Source organism: Talpa occidentalis, unplaced genomic scaffold (assembly GCF_014898055.3).
Source record: "Talpa occidentalis isolate TD23 unplaced genomic scaffold, MPIMG_talOcc4v2.1 talOcc4.2, whole genome shotgun sequence".
Classification (NCBI taxonomy): Eukaryota; Metazoa; Chordata; class Mammalia; order Eulipotyphla; family Talpidae; genus Talpa; species Talpa occidentalis.
Window position 1 is genome coordinate 64,169,935 of NW_023602073.1, and position 25,477 is coordinate 64,195,411.

General features: G+C 40.3%; 1 protein-coding gene and 1 long non-coding RNA gene across 6 annotated transcripts in view; one reads left to right on the plus strand and one right to left on the minus strand.

Annotated features, from left to right (window-relative positions):
* Nucleotides 1-11,366: 11,366 nt before the first annotated feature.
* Nucleotides 11,367-21,802, minus strand: LOC119252471 (uncharacterized). Its single transcript, XR_005126826.2, has 4 exons — nt 21,675-21,802; nt 20,520-20,600; nt 14,610-14,754; nt 11,367-11,716 (listed from the first exon to the last, which is right to left on the minus strand). It is a non-coding gene; the product is annotated as an uncharacterized LOC119252471 (long non-coding RNA).
* UBR2 (ubiquitin protein ligase E3 component n-recognin 2) overlaps nt 21,145-25,477 on the plus strand; it is a 123,702-nt gene continuing 119,369 nt past the window's right edge. For 4 of the 5 annotated variants that reach the window (XR_005126825.1, XM_037519719.2, XM_037519720.2 and 1 more), the window contains exon 1: nt 21,145-21,282. Coding sequence is in view for 3 of the 5 variants with exons in the window: in XM_037519719.2 (XP_037375616.1) it covers nt 21,205-21,282 (78 nt within the window). In the remaining 2 variants the exon portion in view is untranslated. Of the gene's footprint in view, nt 21,283-23,398; nt 23,484-25,477 lie in introns of all 5 variants that reach the window. The other variant, XM_037519721.2, reaches the window with a different exon arrangement.

Below are 25,477 nucleotides of genomic sequence, written 5' to 3' on the forward strand. Positions count from 1 at the left end.
AGAAAGAAAGAAAGAAAGAAAGAAAGAAAGAAAGAAAGAAAGAAAGAAAGAGAGAGAGAAAGAGAGAGAGAGAGAGGGAGGGAGGGAGGGAGGGAGGGAGGGAAGGAGGGAGGGAGGAAACCAAAATATACAACCGGAAAAAAGAATAAATAAAACAAAACTATCATTAATATCATGAGAAAAATGAAAACTCATTGTGACAGTGGCTCCATAAAATAAGAACATAGTGCTATAAAGAAAAAAATATTCAGAGAAAGGAGTGAGAGAGACTTCTGGGTAATTAAAGACATGATATCAGAAATTTGTTTTAATCTACAAAAGGTATGGAAGATGATGTTGAAAAAAATCTCTCAGAGAAGAACACAACGAAAGAGATGGAAAACAGGAGAGAAAAAATAAGCAAGCTAGAAGCCTAGTCCAGAAGGTCCAATATCCAAACACTAGAAGTTGCAAAAAGAGTAAATAGGAAGTGTAATAGAGCAGAAGTCATTAAAGAAATAACTCAAGAAAATTTCCAGAACTAGAAAGTGAATTTCCAAATTAAAAGGATTTAACATGAAGAATTAAACTAGACCCATATTAAACTGGAGCTTTACCACAGGAGACAGGCTAAGGGAATCCTCAGGACAAATGGCAAATGGAGACACATGCACCAGGCAAAAGAAAGCAGCAAGTCCCGATTTTTGAGTTGAAGGTAACAAAGATTCAAGGGGGAAGGCTTGTTCTAACCCCCCTTAGTAACTAGAGAGTTATTTTTGTTAACATATAAATCAGTAAGACAAAGACCAACAATCTGCTTGAAAAACAGGACTAGGGGATTTACTTATTGAAGAGCACACTACTACTTTATAAACACATTAAAAGATGCTGATCCCTTACTAAGATATATCTATATATATCTTATATAAGATAAAAATATAACCTAAAACAAAATTGAAATACTATTTTATCTGTAAGACTGACAAATGTAAAAGAGTGCTATAATTCTCAATGTTGTCAAGAGTATGGGTAAACAGTTGTTTTCACGTATTCTTAGTGGAAGTCTATAATACCTTTCCTTAGGAGAAGTAGTCTATAGACCTCAAAATATATGGCTTGCAGGGCCTCCCTAGTGGCTCAAGGGGTTAAATACTGCGCTATGAAGCAATCCACAGTCTCCACAGCATGAGTTTGATGCCTGGCAGGCCCAGGAGAAACCCACATGGCGAGGCAGACCTCTCCTGTCTCACCCTCTGCTCCCCTCAGCAGTGTATTTCAGTCAGTCTGCCTGCTCTGTTTCCCACTCTGTCTCTGGTGGATCCTCTCAACCCCTGCATCTCTGGCTCTTGTATGCATAAATAAATAAATCTTTTAAAAAATATATGTCTTGCATATCTCATGAACCAGCAATTCCACTTCTATGCTATAGATACATTCACATATAAATCCTTTAGGATTGACTGTTGTGTAATAGGATTCACGATAAATACCACAAGTGGCGCGGCATGGAGTGGGTTAAAAAACAGACTTTAATACAGAAAGGTCAGATCAACAAGAGAAAGCCTGTGACCCCCCATTGACCCATTTGTCCCTGGGGGCCAGGCAGTCTACTGCCTATGTAACATGACTATGTATTCCAAGGACAGGACCCCAGACCCCAAGGGGCTCCTGACTTTTAGGGACCCATGATAACCACCTTATCAACAAAGCACAAGCTCAGACATTGTGCCATCTGGATACAGAGCCTGGACTTGGGCTGAAAATAAGGAGGCACTCAACTCTGGTGCAAAATTTAAGAGGGTGCCAAAAAGCTCAGTAATCAAGATAAATTATATGTCCATGAAATATTTTAAAATGAAAAATTAATGTATATTCCAGCATGACTCAGCATGGCATGTTACTGATCCTATCTTTATAATTTTGATATTTTGCTCATCATGAATGTTTTTGCATTAATGGTAATTTTTTAATGATACTAGATTAAATATTGTGTTTCTTGATAACTGAGCTTTGTGTGCCCTCTGAAATTTTGCATCCAAGCACCCTAGCCTCTGCTCTTTTACCTCTGTTTACTGTGTTGTTCCTTGCAGCCACGCCCACTGGGAGAAGTAGAGTGGAGGTCAGGTCTAAATTCTGACTGGCTGGCGTCTAGGTACAAAAGTACCAGGGAGGACGTGGGGGCAATAATTGAGCCACAAAGGTATTCACTGAAGCAATAATTGGAGAGAAATGGGTTGCAAATAACTCAATGTCAGTCACCAGAGACAAATTTAAAAATTTTAAAGGAAAAACAGCAAGGTTTAGAATGATTCATGGTTTGTCTTTATTTGAATTTTTAAAAATTTGAACTTCTATGTAATAGGTTTGATAATTACTTAACCCCAATTAACACCCTATGAAGCAGAATATTATCTCCATTTTACAGATAAGGAAACCTAGCTCAGAGAGGTTAGGTAATTCTTCTAAGGTCACCCAGCTAGCAATTGGAAGAGACAGGACATGAATACACAGATAAAATATCTGTGTATATTTATGAATCATTTATACAAAGACATACCCCAAAATTTTAATAATGGTTATCTCTGCCCAGTGAGATTGAGAATCTAAGGTCTTTTAGATTGTTTGAATTTTCTTTCTACAGTTAGGGTTGCCAGATAAAATACAGGACACCCACTTAAATTTGAATTTAGAGAAAAAACACATTGATTTTTAGTAGAAGTACATCTCTTGCAACAATGGGGACTTAATTTTAAAAATTATGTTGTTTCTCTGAAATTTAAATTTAACCGTGTATCTCGTACTGTATTTGTATTTGCTAAATCTGACAATTTACTTAGAGTGAGCCTTCAATTGGCAAGACCAGCAATTCCCTTGGTCCTGCTACAGTGAATATCAATTCTCAAAAAATGTGCCATCGGCTCATAGCGTAGGATTCCCACAGGCGGTCTAATTCAGATATTTAAGTGACTCTATTCAATTATAGCATATTAATTAGGGATGATTCAGAAACAACTGTGCCTGAAACACTCTCTCTCTCTCTCTCTCTCTCTCTCTCTCTCTCACTGAAAAAGGATGATTTATCATCCACGGGGCCCTCCAAAATACATACAGTTTAGCTCTCTCTCTGACCCTAGAGGAATTCACCCTGGATCAGGGGAAAGTGTTGCCCTTCAAAGCCCCTGCCACTTAAAAGCAGGCACATTGGACCCCGAGACAGCACCCCCACATCTGGGTATTGCGTCAGATTTCTATAGGTTTTCTGAAGCGCACACGGCCCGGGAAGGCTGACAGATAGCTGTGCTTCCGCGGGGCCTCTGCGTCCGCAGCACAGATGCTCATAGAAGGTCCTTGGCCCATCGCAGCTTGAGTCACTTTGGGATTCGACAGAGGGGAAGGAATTGGCCTCAGGCTTTCGGTCCCGAGAAAGGCGAACATCTTTGCTCTCTTTGAAAATCAGTTACCTGCTGCTTCTTGGATCCCAAGCAACAAAGGGGCATCAAGTACTCTCGCGTCCCACGCTGTGCAGGGGTAACAGTCGGGCTCAAACACATTCAAGCTCCATTGTTACAGAACAGAAGCCCCGAGGGTAGGAAAGCCCAGCCCGCGGAGGTTCGTCGCCCATCCCGGCCCCGCAGAGGCCGCCAACCCTGAGCAACAGCACCCCCTGCAGACACACAGCTCCAATGCCGAGGAAGCGCGTGGAGCCGCGGCGAGGTGCGCGCGGGGTCTGCCAGCCTCCCTCCTAAAACCACTTTAGGTGACAGTCATCTGGCACCTAGCGGGAGCCCGAGGGTGTGGGCGACTTGAAGAGGAGAATAAGGGATCTTGTCCCAGGGGGCTTATTAAAGGCAGTACCCATTCCTTGAACCTGGGCTCTAGATAAAACAGGACATTCTGTCTCCTGTACTCAAATTCCTGTAGGGTGGTTAATGTTTACACAACTGACTTGGCTTCTAGATTTAGCTGACAGGCAATCTGACAAAATTAAGCTCTTGGTTCCTCATGCGGATGCCACCAAATCCTTGGTGAGAATCCCTTTGGAGCAAAGCCAATCATGTTCTGACAAGATGAGGCAGGCAGGCAAGTAGGCGCATGAACAGCGAGATTCCAGAGGAATGGACACTGCCGTGGCTGGGCAGGAGTCCAAGGCAAGCTAGTTTCATAAGCTCTGTGTGTTGGCGCTTCCCTACCTACTGCTGTGTCTGGAGGTAACGCCCTGCCCTTTGCTGAAAGATAAATTATATTTCACTCCTGCTCAACCCATCAAAGCCAGAAGTATGTTCTCACAACAATTAATGCTTAATTAGGTAAAAGCAGATATTACGGAATCAACTGTTAGGGAGCTTACTTAGGAAACTGCAGAAATAGGGTATTCCTGATTTCTCAGCATCTGACTTGGAAACACAGTTTTAGGTTAGTGTAATTATTGGTTAATTATAAAATGATCCTTTCATTGTGACCATCTCTCCCAAGCAGCCTGTAAAGGGGGAAGGAATTGGCCCCTCATTTTCTAACTGAGCATGTTCATCAGGTCACGATGCACGAGGAGGCTACCTTCCCATGACATGTCATTTATTCTCCTGACAATTGCTTTTCATCATATACCTTCACGGTGGGAAGACGGAGGGGTGAGTAGAAATAACGGGGTGTAGGTAAGCATCCTACCAATAAATGGGCTAAGCCCCAAATAGGAAGGGATCTGGAAAATACAAATTAAAAGTTTTAGACTTTTCTTTGGTATAACACAAGTGAAAGATTGGGGCAAAGAATGGGAAAATAATTATGAATTGGAAAAAGCAGCATCTGAATATACAAGTCTAAAATGAAATGTCCCTCTACCTTTGGGTTTTACATAATGTTTGCAGCCAATGTGATAATAATTTGGAGTAAACTGGGATAGGAACTTTTTTCACAATTCACCAGAAAGATTCAAGTAAAAATGAAAACTCCTTTTAATCAAGCAGTAGATAAGTGATGAAATTACTGACCGGGAATCAAATCATTGGCAAAAATAATGGACTAGAATAAATACCAGTAGTAATAGATGTATACAGGCCCTGGGCATGACTTGAAGTATACTAAAACCTACCAAAAAAAAAACCCCAAAACATATTCATCCCTTCCAATTGACACTGAGTTTGTTTAAATGACTCAACTTGGAACTCTGGAGATTCTGTCCCTACAGGTTCTGACTACTCCTTGACAGTGGGGAGAGATTGGACTATTCAACAATTCAGGCAAAAAACTAAGAATTTTCTCTGAGAAATATAATTAGACTAAGAAGAAAGACTTAAGATATTGACATCCAAGATTTCCCAATAAAACATCCCAGATAGATTATTTTATGGCAACTTTCACTATTGCTATGTCCTAGCCCTGCTTCCATATCTTTTTTTTTTTTAAGATTTATTTATTTATGCATATAAGAGCTGGGGTACAGATCAGAGATGTGAGACAGTGAGAGGATTCACCAGAGACAGAGTGGGGAACAGAACAGGCAGACTGATGAAATACACTGCTGAGGGGAGCAGCAGGCAAGACAGGAGAGGTCTGCTGTGCCATGTAGGTTTCTCCCGGGCCAGCGGGGATCGAACCCACGGTGCACAGGCTGCAGACAGTTTCACAGCGCAGCACTCAACCGCCTGCGCCACCAGGGAGGCCCGCTTCCATATCTTTTTAATCCCAACCCTTTAAAATGAGCCAATAACCACAGATTGCAGCCTCTGATAAAAAAAAAAAAAAAAAAGCAGATCCCAAACTAACAGAATCAAAGAAACCTGGATAGAAATTATATAGGAATGCAGAAAATTTCAGTAAGAACAAAAAATGAAACCACATTTTTTGATATGCTCAGAGGTAAGCTATTGAGACCATAAAATAAGAACAAAAGGTTGTTTAAAAGAGAACAAGCAAGGAATAAACATGAGTTCCCGGAAATTAAAAATGGAAAGAAGATATGAAAAATTCATTAAAATAATTGAAAATAAAATTCAGGAAATCACCCAGAAAAAAAAAAAAAGCAAAGAGACAAATAGATGAGAAATAGGAGAGAAAGATAAGAAAAATAGAAGGCTAACACAGGTGCTCCAGGAAGAAAGAAACAAAAAAGTAGGGGATAACATTATTTTCATTATTTAAATTGCCCCAGACCTTAAAAGAAATTAATTTTTCAGATAGAAAGCGCTCACTCCATGCTCAGTACTAATGAATGAAAATTGACCCATATCAAGTCACCTTATTAAATTTCAGAATTCTAGGGATAAAATGAATATCCTTTAAGTTTCCAAAGATAGGAAAACAGGTTATAAAGAATCAGAAATCAGAATGGTTTTCGGTTTCTCCCTCCAAATACTGGAAACTAGGAGACAATTGGGAACTGCTTTCAAAATTCTAGAGCAAAATTATTCCAACCTAAAATTCCTTACTCAGACCAACTATCAATCAAGTGGGAGAGTACAATAAAGATAATTTCAGAATTGCAAGTTTTCTAAAATGAATTTCTAATGCAACCTTTCTTAAGAAGTTATTAGTATACAGGGTGGCCCCCAGGAAAAGGGTAGGTTCCAGATTTTTTGCCCCACCCAAGGAAGGGTGGAGCTGAGCAGGGAGGTGAGGACGTTGGAGAGGAGACTGGAGAAGGAAGGAAGGAAGATGGGGAGCAAGAAGGAGACCTGGAGGAGGCACATGGAGCAGAGAGACATGTGAAGAAGCTGCTTACTTCTTGGCCTTGGATTGGTTGAAACAGATGTGGGCGAGAGACCCATGGGGAGGTTAACAACGGCGGCTTTTATCTTGATTTCTTTTTGCTGCTTCTTGCCAGACCCCTGCTGCCTCTTCCCTGCAGGTTCCCACCAGGGAGTGCCTTAGACTTGTGACAGCCTTTCAGACCTCAATGGCCCTGCTTTGGGCCAGCCTTGTTTGGAAACTTTATTCTTTGTCTTTTCTTTGTTGCAATCCAATTGTATTAAAGTTCTTACGCACTAGTATTAAAGGCCTTACGCACTAGAGTATCCTCCATCTTGATGTGGTGGATGGCAGAACCAAGAGCCAGCAGATTTGGTGCTCTGGGGTACCCCTCACCCTGCCCTGTAATGTAAGGATATATACTCTACCAAAATGTGAGTCAATCCAAGAATGAAGAAGATAAGACACGGGTCCATTAAATAGGAGCTTGAACACAGGTAGGAGGAAGGGATTCCTAAGGATCGTGGAGACTGGAGATTCCAAAGGGAAAAGGGGAAGAGATTCAGAATGTTTGGCTGTGTACCAGGCAGGAGTAAATCCAGGTTTTGTGGAATGCAGAGTTTATACAATTTGGGGATCCTTTTTAAGAAGATAAAATACAGGGCCTCCCCGGTGGCGCAGCGGTTGAGCGCTGGGTTGCGAAGCTGCCCGCAGCCTCTGCAGCACCAGTTCAATCCCCGGCTGCTCCCCGGCCACCAAAGGAGGGTCCCACATGGCACGCAGACCTCTCCTGCCGCCCGCTGCTCCCCTCAGCAGTGTGCTTCGATCCTTCTGCCTGCTCTGCTCCCCACTCTGGTGAATTCTCTCACCCTCCCGCACTTCTGGCTGTACCCAGTGCTTGTATGTATAAACAAACAAATAAATAAATAATAAAGCTTTTAAAATAAATAAATAAATACCATTGTGACTTATTAAAAAAAAAAAGAAGATAAAATACAAAATTACCAATACAAAATTAAGTATGAAAGTGAACATTTATTTAGAATAAGAAATCATAGCAAATTACAAAATTCAGAAGCTATAAATGCCACAAACATCACAACATCCAGAAAAACAGAATATTTTTTCCAGTTTTATTGTGATATGATAGACATACAGCATTATGTAAATTTAAGTGTACATCATAATAACTTGACCTTACACCTTGTGAAATGATCACAAGTATAGTTAACATCCATCATCTCATACAGATTTTTTTAAAAAGAGAGAAAAATGGTTTTTCCTTATGATGAGAACTCAGGAGTATTCTAACAGCTTTTAAATATATCATGCAATAGTGCTAACTAGAGTAATTATGTCATACATTTCATCCCCACTACTTATTCACCTTTGTACATTTTGTCCATCTTCAACCAACTGCCCCAGTCCCCAAGGATAATATTTGTATGCGTTAAGTGCTTGATTCATGTTTATTCTACTTCCCCCCACCCCGTTTTCAGCTGCATCATTTTCCTCCCAACAGGTTATTATGAAAATTAAAAAGCCTATAGAAAAGTTACAAGACCTTTACAATGAACCATAAACTTACCCCAAAAATCTACACTTAAAATTTTGTGATACTGTGATTTATAATAATAAACATATATTTAGTTTCACCCCTAACCCCTGAACAGGCACTCTGAAACCCTTGTAAATATCAAAAAGACAAAAGCACTGGGAGCATCTTTTGTTCTAATGAGAGAACTCTGAGTGGGTGTCTCAATGGCTCCTGCATAGGGCCTGATCTTCAGATAGATTCTAGTTGAGTCTAAGGCTTAGACTACTTAGCCCCCTCGCACTTCTATAGGGGGAAGAGGTTCTGAAACTGGAGTCCATAACTGATCTTGCCTACCTGAGGAAGCCTCCAGATAACCCATCTCTCTGATGCTCCCAGGAGGGTGACACACACAGTCCCACGAGGACAGAAATTTCTGTCCTTGGGTACCTGTCAGACCTCACTGAAAGCACCTCTTCATCTGCCTGGGCATCTATATCTTCTAATATATCTATATACTATACTAGTATATAGTATATATACTATATATATATACTATATCTACTACATATACTAATATATACTATATATAATATACACTGTATATACTATATACTAATATATACATATATACCTAATATATACTAATATATCTTTACCTTACAGTATATATCTAATTATATCTGATACATACTATAAGATAAAGATACCGTATCTTCCAATATATATTGATTACTTAAGTATTTACTGAATTCTATGTTTCTGAGTTCTGTGAGCCCCTCTGACCAATTAATCAACCCTGAGGAGGAGATCCTGGGAACCCCAAATTTATAACCCACATGTCAAAAGCACAGGTGAGGACCTGGACCTGTGTTTAGCATCTAAAGTAAAGAGGGTGCTGTCTTGTGGGATTGGATCCTTAACCTGTGGGATCTGATTCTGTCAGAATTGAACTAAATGGGAGGGCACTGGTTTGGTGTCACAGAGAATTGTTTGGTGGGGCAAGACCCCCTGACATGTGGTGCCAGGGTGTGACAAGTGTGGTAGTAGTTGAAAGGAAAAACTCAGTGTAAACGCTGGGTGTTTTTCCTTAATTCACTGACTTTATTGCAAGTTTATCTGTCCATCCTTTCCTCTAATCATCCATCAGTTCATCTTTTTTTTTTTTTTGAAGGATTACAGATAGAACAAGAGCAAACATCTGTACATCTCTCACCAACTGCTTCAACATGCATATTACTAATAGGAGATCAACATCTTTTACATTTCTTTTTTAAAATTTTTTATTTTTTACATCATTGTTCATTTTTAAACAATATTTGCTTTCCCCCACCCCCTCAGGTGTAGTCCCCATAGAATTTCCTTCACCGTTTCACCCTTACACCATCACCTCAGTCCCCCTCCCTCCTTCTGATCCCTCTCCTGCCTCCTCCATGCAGTATGTCTCTGATTTATAATTGTCTGCTTTTTCTTTTACATTTCTTTTTTTTAAAGATTTATTTTATTTATTTATTCATACAAGAACTGGGGTATAGGCCAGAGGTAGGGGGGTGAGGATTCACCAGAGACAGAGTGGGGAGCAGAACAGGCGGATCTACTGAAATACACTGCTGAGGGGAGCAGCAGGCAAGAAGGGAGAGGTCTGCTGCGCCAAGTGGATCAGCTCCCTGGCTGGGGATTGAACTCATGAGACAGTGGCTGGTGATAGCTGGATAGCGCTGAGATTGAACCCCTGCATCAGCAGGGAGGCCCGTCCCTTACATTTCTTGCTTTTTTTCTTTTGAAGCAAAATTTACATACAATGAAATGTAAAATTCATAAACGTAGGTTGCAGACTTTTTGATCACCCTTTTCATATGACAATAATTTTGTAATATTTTCTTTAGAGAGAATGGGAAGAGAAACCAGACTTTAGAATGGTTCATCAAAATCTATTTTCACTACTGATAGTAAAAATGTATATAATAAATAGTTTAACATAGCATAGTATCGTTTGTAATACCGCTACAAGTTTGTGCAGAATTCTGATAAATTCTATTTATGTATTTCCCACCAAAAAAGAAAAAAAAGTATAGTACACTTGTAATTGTATATATTCTATTTTCTAGTATATTACTGATAGGAGAGAACTTTCATTTTAAGTAGGCATTGCTGAGAACTGACTCCATCACCTATAATTCCCTAAACCTGATGCATGGAAACATTTTCCACAGACTAGTTTCTGGTCCTAAATATTCAGACCTAGTTCTCTGTCCCTATTCCAGACACCCTAGAACTTGTTCATATCTCCTTATAAGCCATGAACCTTCTTGTTGTTACAACCCTGGGTGAGTTAGCATAGCAGGTAGTACTTTCAGGACTATCCCTGGAGCAATTCCCACTAGCATGACTGACAATAACCTTGCTTTATGCAGACATTATTGCAAACTTATAAGTAAATCCAAGTAAACCCAAACTGACTGGACGTCTAATTTCCATTTAGCTGGATCCTAAACTGTAATGTGAGAGGAAGTTTGACAGAGGGAAAGTTGGATAGGAAAGACACTCTAATTTAACCAATCACGGTGAAAATTTTTAAATTTTGCACTTTAGAAACTGATGTTCACAGCCACCGCTGGGGGCCCTTGCACTCTAACACCAGTGCCACCTGTAGCTCACTGAGCTTCTCCTACAGAAGGAAGGTAGGGAGGCCTCTATATCATGGCTCATACAAAGTCGACCGCTTGCAAATCCACCAATGGGAAAGCACCAAGGAAGCAAATGTCTACAAAACCCATTGGCAAGAGTGTACCTTCTACTAGCAGGGTGCACCTCACCATTTCGGGCAGGGTACTGTGGCACTCTGAAATTAGACCTTATCAGAAGTCCACTGAACTTCTGATTTAACTTCTCTTCCAGCATCTGGTGCTAGAAATAGCTCTAGACTTCAAAACAGGTCTGTCACCCAGAATGCAGCTATTGGTGCTCTGCACAGGTAAGTGAGGCCTGTGTGGCTGGCCTTTTTGAAGACACCAACCTGTGTGCTGTCCATGCCATACATGTAACAATTAACCTATAAGATATTCGGCTAGCACATCACATGTGCAGAAGGTGCTTAAGAATCCACTATGATAGGAAACATTTCATTCTCAAAAAAAAGAGGTTAGTTTTTTTTCCAAATGTGGTCAAAGTTTACCTAAGTACAGCATGCAAATAGAAAAATAGGGGACAGAAATCAGGTATTGTCAGCTTTTCCATTTTTACTTGTATGCGAATTTTTTTAAAGATTTATTTATTTACACAAGAACTGGGGTACAGGTCAGAGGCAAGGGAGGGTGAGAGACTTCACCAGAGACAGAGCAGGGAGACGACAGGCAGACGGACCAAAGATACCGCTGAGGGGAGCAGCGGAAAAGGCAGGAGAGGTCTGCTGCGCCATGTGGGTTTCTCACTGGCCGGCTGGGAATCAAAACCATGCTGCAGAGGCTGCGGACAGCTTCACAGAGCGGCGCTCAACCCTCTGCACCACCGGGGAGGCCCCTGTATGTGAATTTTTAATATAAATGCAGGGACATAAAGCATGAATATAGGTCAAGATATTTCAATGAACAAGTTTCAGCAGTTCAACTTTATAACAATCATAAATAAACCTTTAAATTTTTCTGGGCAATGCCAGCATTTTTACTTTTTTGAAACAAATAAAATTTCTTTTGGATAGCAACTAGTCACTGTATTTTTCTGAGTTGTTCTACATGCAAGAACATGTTTTTAATGATGTCTGTCTTCTGTGCTGTTCCTGTAAGTGTGCTATTAAAATATATTAAATTATAATAAAAAAGAAAATTTTACAAAACTCATGATCAGTTGGATACATTTTTAAGGCAAAGAAGGGTCCCTGATGCTGAAACCACATTAGCTTTATGAAAATACACTTCTGACGGTGATGGTGCAGGGTGCATTGGGGAAGGAAACTCCGTGGGGACTACACCTGAGGAGGTAGGGGGAAGCAACTGTTGTTTAAAAATGAACAATGATATAAAAAATAAAAAAAGAATATAAAAAATAAATTATAACAAAGGGAAAAAATAAAATAAAACTGTTTATTATTATAAAAAATACTATTCAGTCATTAAAAAAAGATGAAATCTTGCTGTTTTTTACATAGGTCGACAATTTAGCTGGTTATGCTAAGTAAAATAAGTAGGAGGAGTATGACAAATACCACAGTTTAGTCATTTGTGGAATATAAAGCAAGCAAACTAAACAAAAAAAACCAAACTGAAAACAAAATTGTGCTGATGGTAAATCAGAGGGGGCAAGTTGGTTGGTGGTGGATGGTGTCTCAACATTTAGTGGTGGGCATGGTGCCATATATACAGTGACTGAGACAAGAATCTGTATACCTGAAACCAGTAGTGTTTTGTAAACTAAAGCTACCTAAATTTTTAAAAAAGTCAAGAAAAAAAGACAATACACCTCTGACACTAGGCTAACAGGGTGGTCAGTCCATTCAGGGGTAGGTCAGAAAATTCCAGGAAAGAATTCTACAACATAAAATGAATAGTCAACTGGACATATTGCAAAATAGTGAGAGATTTAGACAACTGGTAAAGAGCTGGAGAAAACTATGAAATGGAAAAATAAAACAATTATTAACTCCATGGAAAACAAAAAGTTGTTTAAGAAAAGTCATCATTATTTATGACTCAGCTATAGATAACATTTATCTATGACTCAGCTATAGATAACTTTTATCAGCATAATAATGTAAACTCTGAAAATGTACCTAAGTGAATCAGGAAGACAGAGGAATAGGCAGAGTTTGTGCATATGGTGGGGGCAGGGCTAAATCCTCATCTTTCAGAACGGGAAGTGCATAGATAATACCTAAAATGGAAAAAAACTCAGGGAGCAGTAAAAGGAAACTATTTTGAGATATAGAAGCAGCTAAAATAATTTTGATTGCTTCTGAGATGGCAGAAATGGGGGAAGGGATGTGGGACTCCTTCAGCTTTTCCCTTTTCTTTTTCTTTCTTCTTTTAAACATACTTTGTGGAACTATGTATTTCTTGAAATTTGCACATGAATATTTTGATAAAAAATTTTAATTTTGATAAAAATTAAAATGAAAAAACCCACTCATAGCCTGTATTCCAGGGACTTCAGCTCTAGAATTTTATCGATCCCACAGATATACCCACATGTGTATAATTTCATTTCTACAAGGTTGTTTATTGCAATATGGTCTGCAAGAACAAAAGATTAGAAATGGTTTAAATCCCACCAAGGAGGAATTGTTAAATAAATAAAACATACATCCTTTGGAATATTAGGTAGCCTGTTTTAAAACTGAGACAACTCTATATATTCTGATATGGAGAAATCTTCTAAATTTAAAAAAAAGGCAGGAAGTGTTCATGAATGTTATCATTGGCAGAAATATGAAAATATACCTATACAAAAACTCTCTTGAAGGACACACAAGACTATGGAAATAGTCGTCTCCAGAAAGGGGAACTTAATATCTAAAGGAAGGAGTAGGTGGCTACTTTTCATTATACCCTTCCATACTATTCAAATTGCACACAAGGTGATAATATTATCTACTGAAAAATAAACTTTTAATTAAAATTTTTAATACAAAATGGAAAAAATATAAAATTAAATGAAGTCAATAACAAAAAAGATGACCTTGATAAGCTGACTTTAGGGAGTAGAAAATCCCAAGATTGCCTGCCAGCATTCTATTCCCAAGAGGTAATTTATATCAGTGTAGCAGATACAGAAAATGTGATATTCTTCAAAAATCTTTACTTATGTGTTTGTATCATATATTGACTTATTTACTTTTTTATTGCTTGAAAACTTTACCAGCTGCTTTAACAACATTCCTACTCCAGGCTAGAGAAAACCCACTCTAATAGCCAAGAATGAAAAGGGGGGTAGTTAACCTTGTCCCCAGCAGAGAAAAGCAGAGCATGTATCCACAGACTTAACCATAGATGAGCCTACCTTGGAGTGTCTGTCCTAAAGCAGGAAGATCTCAGGTCAGTGCTTTGAAACCGTTTAAGAATAAAAGTTCTCAAAATTTTACCCATGATTTTTAAAAAGGGCAACTATTGATAATTATTTTAGAACCTGTTAAGGCACAGAGAGACTGGGTTTTAGTCTACTGCACATGAGCTTGGTTGTCTAATTATGGAAAAAAATAGAAAATAATTTCCCTTGAAATGGATACATAGCAGTAAGACAGGCATAGAGAGAAGATGAGCCTTCCAGTTGGAGACACCCTAGTTAAAATGCTGGCTTGGCTATTAATCAAGTGACAATTATGTCACTGCATTGATTAGCTATTTCTGTACCAAAAAACCACTCATAACCCACGTAATCATTTAGTTCAGAATTCTGTAGGACAGAAGTTTAGGCCAGTTACCCTGGGCTCTCTGCATTCCCTCACGTGCCAGTAGCTCCCCACAGGTTAGGAAGGTGGCTCTGCTTCTGGTAGGGGCTGCTTGTCATCTTGTACCTCTGTTCTCCTCCGGTGGCCTCTGTCTCCAGCAGCTGAGTCCAGTCTTGTTCTCACAGAGAAAACAGAGTCCAAGAAAGAGAACAGAAATGTGCAAGACCACATGTAGGCACGTCACTTTTACCACATTCTATGCACTAAATCAAGTCACAAAGCCAGCCCAGAGTCAAAGACTCCACTGAAAGACTGGCAGTCACACTGGGTACAGGAAGTTCATTAATGAGGGCCATAAAACTACAATCTCTCTACCACAGTGACTGAGCAAGTTGCCTTATCTCCTTGAGTCTTAGTTTCATCATGTCTTTTTTTAAATATATTTTTTTAAAGATTTATTTATTTATACAAGAACTGAGGTACAGGCCAGAGGTGCGGGAGGGTGAGAGAATTCACCAGAGACAGAGTGGGGAGTAGAACAGGCAGACGACTGAAAACACTGTGGAGGGGAGCAGCAGGCAAGGCAGCAGAGGTCTGCTGCACCATGTGGGAATCTCCCTGACCATCAGGGAATCGAACCCGAGCTGCAGACGCTGCGGACAGCTTCACAGCACTCCACTCAACCCACTGCACCACGGAGGAGGCCCTGTTTTATCACGTCTTAACTGAAGATAGTAACATGTAGGTGAAAAAATTTTAGTGAACCATGGGAATAATATGCCTGCTACTATTACTTGGCACAGAGACAAGATAGAGAATAGAGGTGCACAGCGGGGAGCCAATCAACTCTAAGAATTTATTAGCTTATCCAAAAACTTACTGCCACAAAGTCAGTTTTCCTTCTGTTCTTGATTCATTCAAATCTGTTTCAGCGCCAGGAGCTGTGCATTTGCTGCTCCCTTTGCCTAGAATTCTCTTGCCCCAGATCTTCAAGAGGACCTCTTTTCACTCAAAACTCAGGTCAGGGGCCTCGCTGGTGGCCCAAGGGGTTAAGTGTTAGCACTATGAAGCTATCTGCACCTACTGCAGCACAAGTTTGATCCTGGGCAAGGGAGGTGACCCACATGGCGCAGCAGACCTCTCCCGTCACATCCACTGCTCCCCTCCACAATGTATTTCAGTAGATCTGCCTGTTCTGCTCCCCACTCTGTCTCTGGTGAATCCTCTCACCCACTGCATCTCTGTCCTGAACCCCAGCCCTTGTATGCATAAATAAATAAATCTTAAAAAAAAAAAAAAAACTCAGGTGAGTTTTCTCCTCCACAGATATGCCCCTCTGACCAACCTAACTAATGCTCCTGTTCCCCATTTTCACCATCACACTCTACAAAGCCTCCATTTATTTTCTTCTAATATTTGTCACTATCTAAAAGTTACATAATGTACTCATTTGCTTACTTTTTTGCCCATTTCTACCACTAAAATACGAGCTCTATGAAAGCAGTGACTTTGCCTACTGTGTTCACTGATATAGCAGTAGATTCCCAGTAATGAGAATACAACTAGCTCTTAGTAGGAGCTTAATGAATATATGTTGAACTAATTACTCAACTAACTGATGGATGGATGAATAAATGAATATGGCACTAGGTTGGGCTCTGAGAGAACAGCGCATAGATTGGTTACTTTCACAGGGGGGATGCTGCAGACAGAACAGCCGATGAAGTTCTCTGCCATTAACAAAGACTTGGAGTCTAAATGAGTCTGCAATGGGGGGAGGCTGGGGAGAGCCATCGAGAGCAGCTCTGCCTTTTACTCTCCCAGCCCAAGCTCTTATTAAAGATATGAACAAAGGAACAAGAAAATAGCACGCAATTGTGTTTTTGCTTATACAGATTAATAAGTTATTGCTGAAAACAAGGTTTTTTTGGTTAGTAGGGAACATGCACACAAGCCAGTACATCCTCAGAAAACAAGAGTCAATTCTGGGAAGAAGTTCTGTTTGCAGAACTTCTAACAACCTAGAACTCCATATGCAGAGTAAACAGGTATTCTCCAAAAACTCCAGCTCCCTTTAGGGCAGCAGGCTCCCAACAGGGGGAAATAAGAGATTAGGTAGAGATTTGGAGTCTGGGTCCCAGTGGAAACCCCTGAGCAGAGAAGGCACTGGGTGCCTGAGAGTTACAGGTGGCCACCCAAATGGAACCCTTTTACAGTTCTGTCCACTCTTTGTTCGTCTTGCTCTTTCACCAATTGCATTATTCCTTTTTTTTAAAAAAAAAAGATTTATTTATTTATGTATACAAAAGCTGGGTTGTAGACCATAGTTGCAAGGGGTGAGAGGATTCACCAGAGACAGAGTGGGGAACAGAACAGGCAGACTGAGTGAAATACACTGTAATTACAGTTAAATGAGGTCATAAGGGCTCAAGTCCATTCAGTACTGGATAAGAAAGGGAGGAGACACCAAAGGACTCTCTCTCTACACATGCACAGGGGAAAGGTCATGTGAGGGCACAGCAAGAAGGCAGCTGTCTGCAAACCAATGAAACAGACTTCACCAGAGACCAGCCTTGACAACTCCTTGATCTCAGACTTCAAGTGTCTAGAATTGTGAGAAAATACATTTCTGGATAAAGTCATCTAGTCTGTGGTATTATGTTATGGAAGCCTAAGCAATCTATAAAGTTCTACCCCACTGACAGATTTTTTTTCTTCTGGGCTGTTCAATCTGTTGTGAGAAGATTCTCTCCAACTCTTTTTTTGGGAGGTACAAGCTGGTCACTAGTGTTCTCAGAACTGAGAGGGGGAAATGGGCTGAGATAAATCTGTTCAGTGTATAGACTTTATTTTTTTTTAAAGATAGATTTATTTATGCCTACAAGAACTGGGGTACAGGCCAGAGGTGTGGGGGGGATGAGAGGATTCACCAGAGACAGAGTGGGGAACAGAACAGGCAGACTGACTGAAATACACTGCTGAGGGGAGCAGCAGAGGCGACAGCAGAGGTCTGCTGCACCATGTGGGTAGCTCCCTGGCCAGCCCAGGGATCAAACTTGTGCTGCAGTGGCTGCGGATAGCTTCATAGTGCTGTGTTTAACCCCTTGTGCCACCAGGGAGGCCCCAGCATATAGACTTTAAATGAATGCCCTAGTACTCAGTACAGCATCCCTGGTCTCAGCTGTGCTTGGGACTCACCTGGTCTCAGGTGTCTCAAGTGTCACAGACCCTTAGGTGTGTCCTCTCTAGAGTGTAAACATCCAAGGTGGGACATGAGGTGATGTAATCTCTTGCTATATTGACTTTCAAACAATATTCTTCTTTTCGGCATCGTTTTCACCTATTTCTCAGATGAATATGATACTTCAGATTTCCAAATCTTTCAGGTTTCTGCATATGAATTAGCTTGTTTCTGGTTTGCTCTACTGCTGGCTTAAGCTTCAGCATTCTCTCATCTGTAAATCACTTCCTTCTTATCCCGTTGCTTTCCATCTTCCAAAATTATGGTGCGGTTATTCTCACTCCTATTATATCTTCTTATTTTGCCTTTAATGTAATGAGGTATTAAATACGCCATGTTTAACTGGAAGTTGAGGCTTAGCTCTTAATGCCCACATGAGAACATAAGATAAGACCTTGAGCACAAGAAACACTGGGAAAAAAACTAAGATCCACACATACAGCAAGGTTTTCAAAGGAATGCAACATGAATGAAAGCATATACAAGGAAAAAACTTACTGACCAGCAGAGGAAAATGACAAGGAAGCTTTTAACCCTCACTCTGAGCAGAAAAAAGAACTCTTCCTTAAGAACTTACAAATAGGGTCAATGCCATACAATTGAATTAAGGAATCACCAAGCCAAGAAGCCAACATAAAAACTGGCCCTGGGTATTGATGTTTCTAGAATGCCCAGCTATTCAGAAGCAAATGGGAAACTACTTTGGATGTATGTGTTCTTAACACAGCCCTCTTCAAAACATTGTGTTGTATTCCTGACTTATGTATGTCAGTTATGTCAATACTTTTCAAAAAAATCAGAAGACAAAATATTCTTAAAGTTAATACTAAGTGGGCCTCCCCGGTGGCGCAGCGGTTGAGCGCTGGGTTGCGAAGCTGCCCATGGCCTCTGCGGCGCCGGCTCAATCCCCGGCTGCTCCCCGGCCACCGGAGGAGGGTCCTGCATGGCGTGCAGACCTCTCCTGTCGCCCGCTGCTCCCCTCAGCAGTGTACTTCGGTCCTTCTGCCTGCTCTGCTCCCCGCTCTGGCTCTGGTGAATTCTCTCACCCTCCCGCGCTTCTGACTGTACCCAGTGCATGTATAAACAAAACGAACAAACAAATAAATAAATAAATAAAACATGCCTCTATTAAAAAAAAAAAAAAAAAAAAACAAACCAAAAAAAAAAGCTAATACTAAGTGAAGATGATGTCCAAATAGTAATTATAAAGCCCAAAGGGAAAAAATCACTTAAAAGAAGATCAGTATGCACTCAAAAAGGGAAATTAGTTTCCCAAGATTTGTTTCTAAGTTCAATAATCTGATGAACACTGCTGAATAACCGTATTTAAAAATATTAAAGGAAAACCACAATAAGATTATAATCTCACACTGGTGAGAATGCCTTACATCAAAAACACTGCTACCAACAAGTGTTGGTGAGGGAATGGAGAAAGAGAAACACTCATATATTATTGGTGGGAATGTAAATCGGTGCAACCATTTTGGAAAGCATAATTTTTCTTTTTTTTAATTAATAATTTTCTTTTTTTATTGCGGTATCATTGGTTTACAACTCCGTATATGATTTAGATGAATAGGAACACACCCTTCAGGTATGTTACCACACCACACCTGGATCCTCCATCACAGTCCACTGAGCTCCCTCCCCACTTTGGTCCTTTTCTGTTAGCCTTTCCTGGAAAAATTGCTATTTTCAGTTTTGTGAGATATAACAATATTGTTTTCCATAATGGCTACACCAATTTACATTCCCACCAACAGTATGAGAATGGCTGTTACCTGGCATTCCTGACCTAACAATTTCCTGCATTAGTAGATATACAGATACAGACTCTCATAGGACTACTATGAAGAACTGAAATTATTTAAATATGCAAGATATTTTTGAATTTGATACTTGAGAATTCTGTATTTAATTATTCTCTTATATGTAGACATTCTTTTATTAATAAATTATTTTATTTTATATAATTCTTACATCATTTTTCATTTTTGCATAATGTATGCCTTTTCATTTTGGTTATATTCCCCATACAATTCCCACCCACTTTTTCTGACCCTAATCCCTCTTCTCCTCCACACCCTCGCCCCTCCCCCCACTGTAGTGTGTCTCTGGTCTATAGTTGCTTGTTGATTTTGATTTTCACTTTATTGCAATTAGTCTTGTTCCTGGTCTCTTATTTAGGTTTTCTAAATTCCTGCTATGAGTGAGACTATCGGGTAATTTTCTTTTTCTTTCTGGATTATTTCACTCAGCATGAGCCCTTCCAGCTCCATCCATGTTGCTGCGAATGGCATGAGTTTTTCTTTTTTGACTGCTGAGTAATATTCCATTGTGTATGTGTACCACATCTTCTTGATCCAGTCATCTATTTTTGGGCACTTGGGTTGTTTCCATAGCTTATTGTAAATAAAAGCATAATTTTCTAATCTAGTATAACAATGATATTTCCATGAAATGTCCCTGCAATTTATTCAAAGAATTAGTCTTTGAGTTGGTTCGGTAGATTCCTTTTCCTTTGCAGCAAGATTTCTAACACATTCTAATAAATGGTCATAACCAAATTGATTGGATTTTTTTTTTTTGAAAATTTTTTTCTTAACAGCATTCAAACAAGCTATTGTTCACCTTGGTTACTAAAGAACGGGAGGATGATGGATGCCAAAGCCATAGAACGATAGCAATAGAACGCCACTTACTCATTCTTTCAACGAGTATTGAGCGCCTTCCGAATGCAAAGTACTTGAACGTCCAGAACGTGCCAGGCACTGCCCTAGGACCTAGGAAGGCAAAAAAAAACCGAGGAAAGCAGGGGGAGGGAGATAGAACTACAGTTCCCACAGTGTCTTGCCCGGCCGCTGCTCCCCAGGTGCGCGCCGTCTCCACCACCCTCCTCCCAGGATGCTGGCTGCGCCGCCCAGCCCCGCCCGCTCCCGCCCGCCGCCAGCAAATGGACTACAACTCCCACAACGCCCCGGTGGGCCCCGTCAGGACTCCGCGGCCTCCCCTGCCGGGCGCAGGCCGACTACAGTTCCCAGGGTGCCCGGGTCTCCTTTTTCGTGTTGTTGCCCCTTCCCCGGTGCTGGACGCCGTAGGGCGAGCGAGGGTGCCAGGTCCGGGGTCCTCTGTGTCCTTCCCCGAGGCTGGGACGAGGCAGAGACTTGACTTGCGGGCGCCGAGCCCGGGCGGGAGCGCCGGAGGCCGCCGTCTCTCTCGGCTGGTGCATTTCACCCGCTCGCCGTCTCCTCGCCCCGCGGCCGGCGGGACGGCCCCGCACCTACCGCCTGGGGCGCGGGCGGCGGTCGCGGCTGTCCGGACTGTGGCGAGGCCGCGGCCCTCGGGCGGCGGCAGCGGCGTCGGCGCTGGGGAGGACGCGGAGGGAAGATGGCGTCGGAGCTGGAGCCCGAGGTGCAGGCCATCGACCGGAGTTTGCGGGAATGTTCGGCTGAAGACACGGCGGGGGTGAGTGGGGCGACCCGGGCGGGACGTCCGGCCCTTGCTGGCTGCTGCCGTGGGGAGGACCCGGCTCCTGGGGATCCCGGAGCAGCCCACCCTGACTTGGGGTGACGGCCGCCCCGGGCTCTCTGCACTCGCCTGCTGGGTAATGGCCTTTGGAGGCCACGGAACCTGCCCCTGTATTTATGCCGAAATAGCCCCCCGGGCTGCGATGTGCATCAGCCACCTTTATATTCCCTTTTTGCTCAGGAATCCACAGCGCTTATTATTCCTCCATTCGTCCACATTCCCACTAAGTTCCCAAAACAAGGGCCTTTGCTCTTTCTGACACTAATTGTAAGAGGCGAGGGAAAAACGCTTCCTGGTTTTGGGGGTGCAGTCACCCTACTTGATCTTACCGCTTCCTTTTCTTGAGATGAGCAGTGCAGTCTTCCACCGGAGTGGGCTGCCTTAATAAGTCCCTGCTTTGTCTCTGGGACTCCCTTAGGCACCAGCACTCTCCCTTGGTGCAAACAACACTATTCTTCCTCTTTCCAAAGCCCTTCAGGTGCATTTTTTGCACCGGATTGGTCAGTCAACGAGAAGTGTCACGACAGGTTTGCTGAGTGTGAGAAAGTGGTAGTGGAGGCTGGGAGACTGAAAAAATAATTTTTGTACGAGTTGGGGATAGTTGAAAGGATTTGTCCTCCTTCTGTATAAGGAGTTAAGTTATATAACTTTAATAGAACAATTATCAGCAAATTGAAGTTAATAATGTGAGATTTGGTTACTGCATAGTGGGAACCTTACTGCCCCAAACTTCAAACCATTTAAACACGGTAGTGTACTGAATATGCTCCTCTAAGTAGAAGAGTTGTAAAATGATTAATAGACCCCATGTCATCTTTGCCCAAGAAGGATGGTGAATGGCCCTTAGAGCAAGTTGTTCAGAATGATTATGAGTGGACGAAAACCACTTAAAACCTCACGTCTAAGGCTTCCAGTTTAAAAAGCCACCGGGAAAGGAGTGACCTTTGGACACAATAATCCAATGCTGTAAACAAAATTTGCGGGGGGGGGGGGCACCATGGGACTGTTGGGTGAGGAGTCACTTGAGATGAGTTGATGAGGACACTGAAGTCAGGGTGGAAATAAATGAAATAAATGGCAGGACTGGAGATGGAAAGGTTTAAAGAAATGCATTATTGAATGGTGACAGTGGGTTGTTGTTTTTTTTTGGTTTTTTTTTTTTAATTACTTGTTTAGGCCAGGTCTGTTTTCATTTACTTTCTGCTTAATATTGCAACAACCCAAAGATTTTCAGCCCCCATGTGTCTTTCATTTATCAAAGATATTTGAAAAAGAAAATGAAAGAAGTGTACCAATTACAGTAGTAAAATGATAATGGCAGCTATCCCCTATCCACGACATTTTACCAATGTCTGTGTTGATGTCAAAAGCTCATGGCCTTTGGTTTATTCCCACTGAGTTCTGTGACTGTTGGACCAGTGATACAGCCTACTCTTTAAACTTTTCCCAATTCTAAAAGTGCAGACTATCAGGTTATTAGAGCTTCTTCAGCTTGTTGCTGAAGACCAACTCTGGTTCTCCTGTGGTGAAATTCTCAAACAAATAACAGTGGGGAAATTAAGGGAAATGCAGTCAGAATAGAACAATTTGGATTTAATGTGGATTGGTAGAAATCACAGTCTGAGGTATATTTTACTTTGGCTCTATTTACTTAGAAGTGGTTTTTCTGAACAGTAAGATGAATAAACTATTTAGTGTGAAGGCCAACAAAATTCCTGAAGGAAGATGCAAACTAATCGTAAAATACAAGCTACATCTGGCTAATATAACCTTGATGAGTGAAGTGTTTATTATCTGTATTTAGTTAAAAAGATTCTTAAAACTATTTTTTCCATCACTGTTCACTACTACAAATTAAAATGAGTTAATAAAGTTTCTCAGGCTGAAAGTAGATTTCAGAGAGAGTAAACAAGGGTAAAGAGTTGTATTGTAGTTTTTGGACCTCTGTTACTGGTAATCTGTTGGGATCACATTCATTTAAAATTACTTAATAAACACCAGTGTCGTCTTTCCCACATTTTTATTTACACATTGCTTTTCTTATTTCTATTAGGAGGAGGAAGGACTTTCTGTGATCCCATCTATCCTAACTAGTATGCCTCACAAATAAAAGCATTTAAGCTGACTCTTCAATAATTGTAAGTTTAGGATATTAAAGTAGCCATTTTTTCTCAGTCCTTTCCTTTTCTTGGTAGAATTGATTGCATGAGTATGACTTGCACAGTACTTGGTTGAGTCTGTACATTTTATGGTCCATTGATATGAGTGTGATATGCTCCAATGGATGATTATGATATAAGAAGTAAATTTTATATATAATTTATATATAGCTTATAATTCATACAATTCAATTCAGTGATTTTTAGTATATTCACAGAATTAGTTATCCAACCATTACCACAGTCAATTTTAGAATATTTTTATCACCTCAAAAAAGAAATCCTATACCTCTTAGCAGTCATTCTTTGTTTTTCCCTAATCTCCTGAAGTTTAGTCAACTACTAGTTTATGTTTTTATCTCCATACATTTACCTGTCCTAAAAATTTCATATAAATGGAATTGTGTTCCTTTTGTGACTGGCTTCTTTCACTTAGCATCATGTTTTCAAGGTTTACCAATGTTGCAGCATGCATCGTGCTTCATTTTTATTGCCAAATGATACTCACTGTATGGATAATACCATAGTTTATCCATTCATCATTCATGGGCCTTTGGGTTGTTTCGACTTCCTGGGATATTTTGAGTTGTGCTCTGTGAACATTCATGCACCGATTTTTGTGGGGACATGTTTTCATTTCTCTTGGGCATGTATATCAGGAAGTGGAATTGCTGGGTCTTATGGCAATTATGGGTGTAGCATCTGAGGAACTGCTAGGCTGTCTTCCACTTGACTGCTTTGTTTTATATCAGGAAGAGCAGAGTATGAGAGGGTTCCAGTGGCTCTCTCCACATCCTTGCCTGTACTTACCTGACTTTTTGATTATAGCTGCTCTGTTGGATGTGAAGTGGTATCTCAATGTAGTTTTGACTTGTTTTTCCCTTTTTATGAGCTTATTGACTATGTATTTCTTTTTCTGAAGTGTCAGTTCAGATCTTTTGCCTATTTTTAAATTAGCTTTTTTGTCTTAGTGAGTTTTTTTTTGTTATTTTGATTCGTGAATGGTTTTACTTCATTTCTAGAACTCTTAATATGTATGACTTGTTTAAAACTTTGCTCAATATAGTCCTGAAAACTATTTCAGCACTAGCAATTATTGTTTTGTAATTAACTTATGTGTTAAGTTATCTCTGCTTGACAGCAAAATCAGATGTGGTTAAAGGATACAGCTTAAATTGGATATAGGATAATCATCAGATACTGTAATAAAAAGGCTAACTTCTAAGGGTTTCTTCATTTTTGTGTTTATTGTATTTGCTCTCTATACCAGTGCTTAAACTTAGCATTCAAAAAAAATTGATGCTCCTAGAAAACAGTCTCATAACATGTTTACTTTGGTGGAATGAGTTGACAGTCTTTACTTCCCCTTATCAGTAACTTTTAATAAGAAAGTGTTTATTACTCTCTACTGCATGTTGATGTGACAGCCACAAGTGTCTGAAATAATGACATATTAGCATGCAACCAAATTAGAAATCTTAATAATTTTTCATATTAAATAAACAGTTACAGTTAGTTTGTTTGTGAAAGCTATTATGGAAAGCTGTGGATTTTGTTCTTTTGAGAAATAGGTGAGCCATTATTTTGAAAGACAGCTAGAAATTTTCCACCTGTTTACTTTCTCATCACAGCTTTAAAAAAAAAATCTATACTGTTGCCTGCAGGTCATTCAATATCACTATTATAAAATTCTCATGTAAAGGTACTTTGTATCTTAAGTGTTTCGGTTTAGTGACATAAAAGTGCTGTAATAGATCCGAAATCTGTTAGATGGTTTTGAATTTGGAGCATATGCTTGCTTTTCCTTTATGAACCAGATTTTTATGCCTTGTTAATAATTTGTAATATAATAAACAATACTTGCAACGAAATGCTAGCTTTACTAAAAATAAATTTTTATAAGGTGACTGATTATATTTTCTTAATCAGAAGCTATTTCTGCCTTTTTAAAGAAACCTATTAATATACACCCT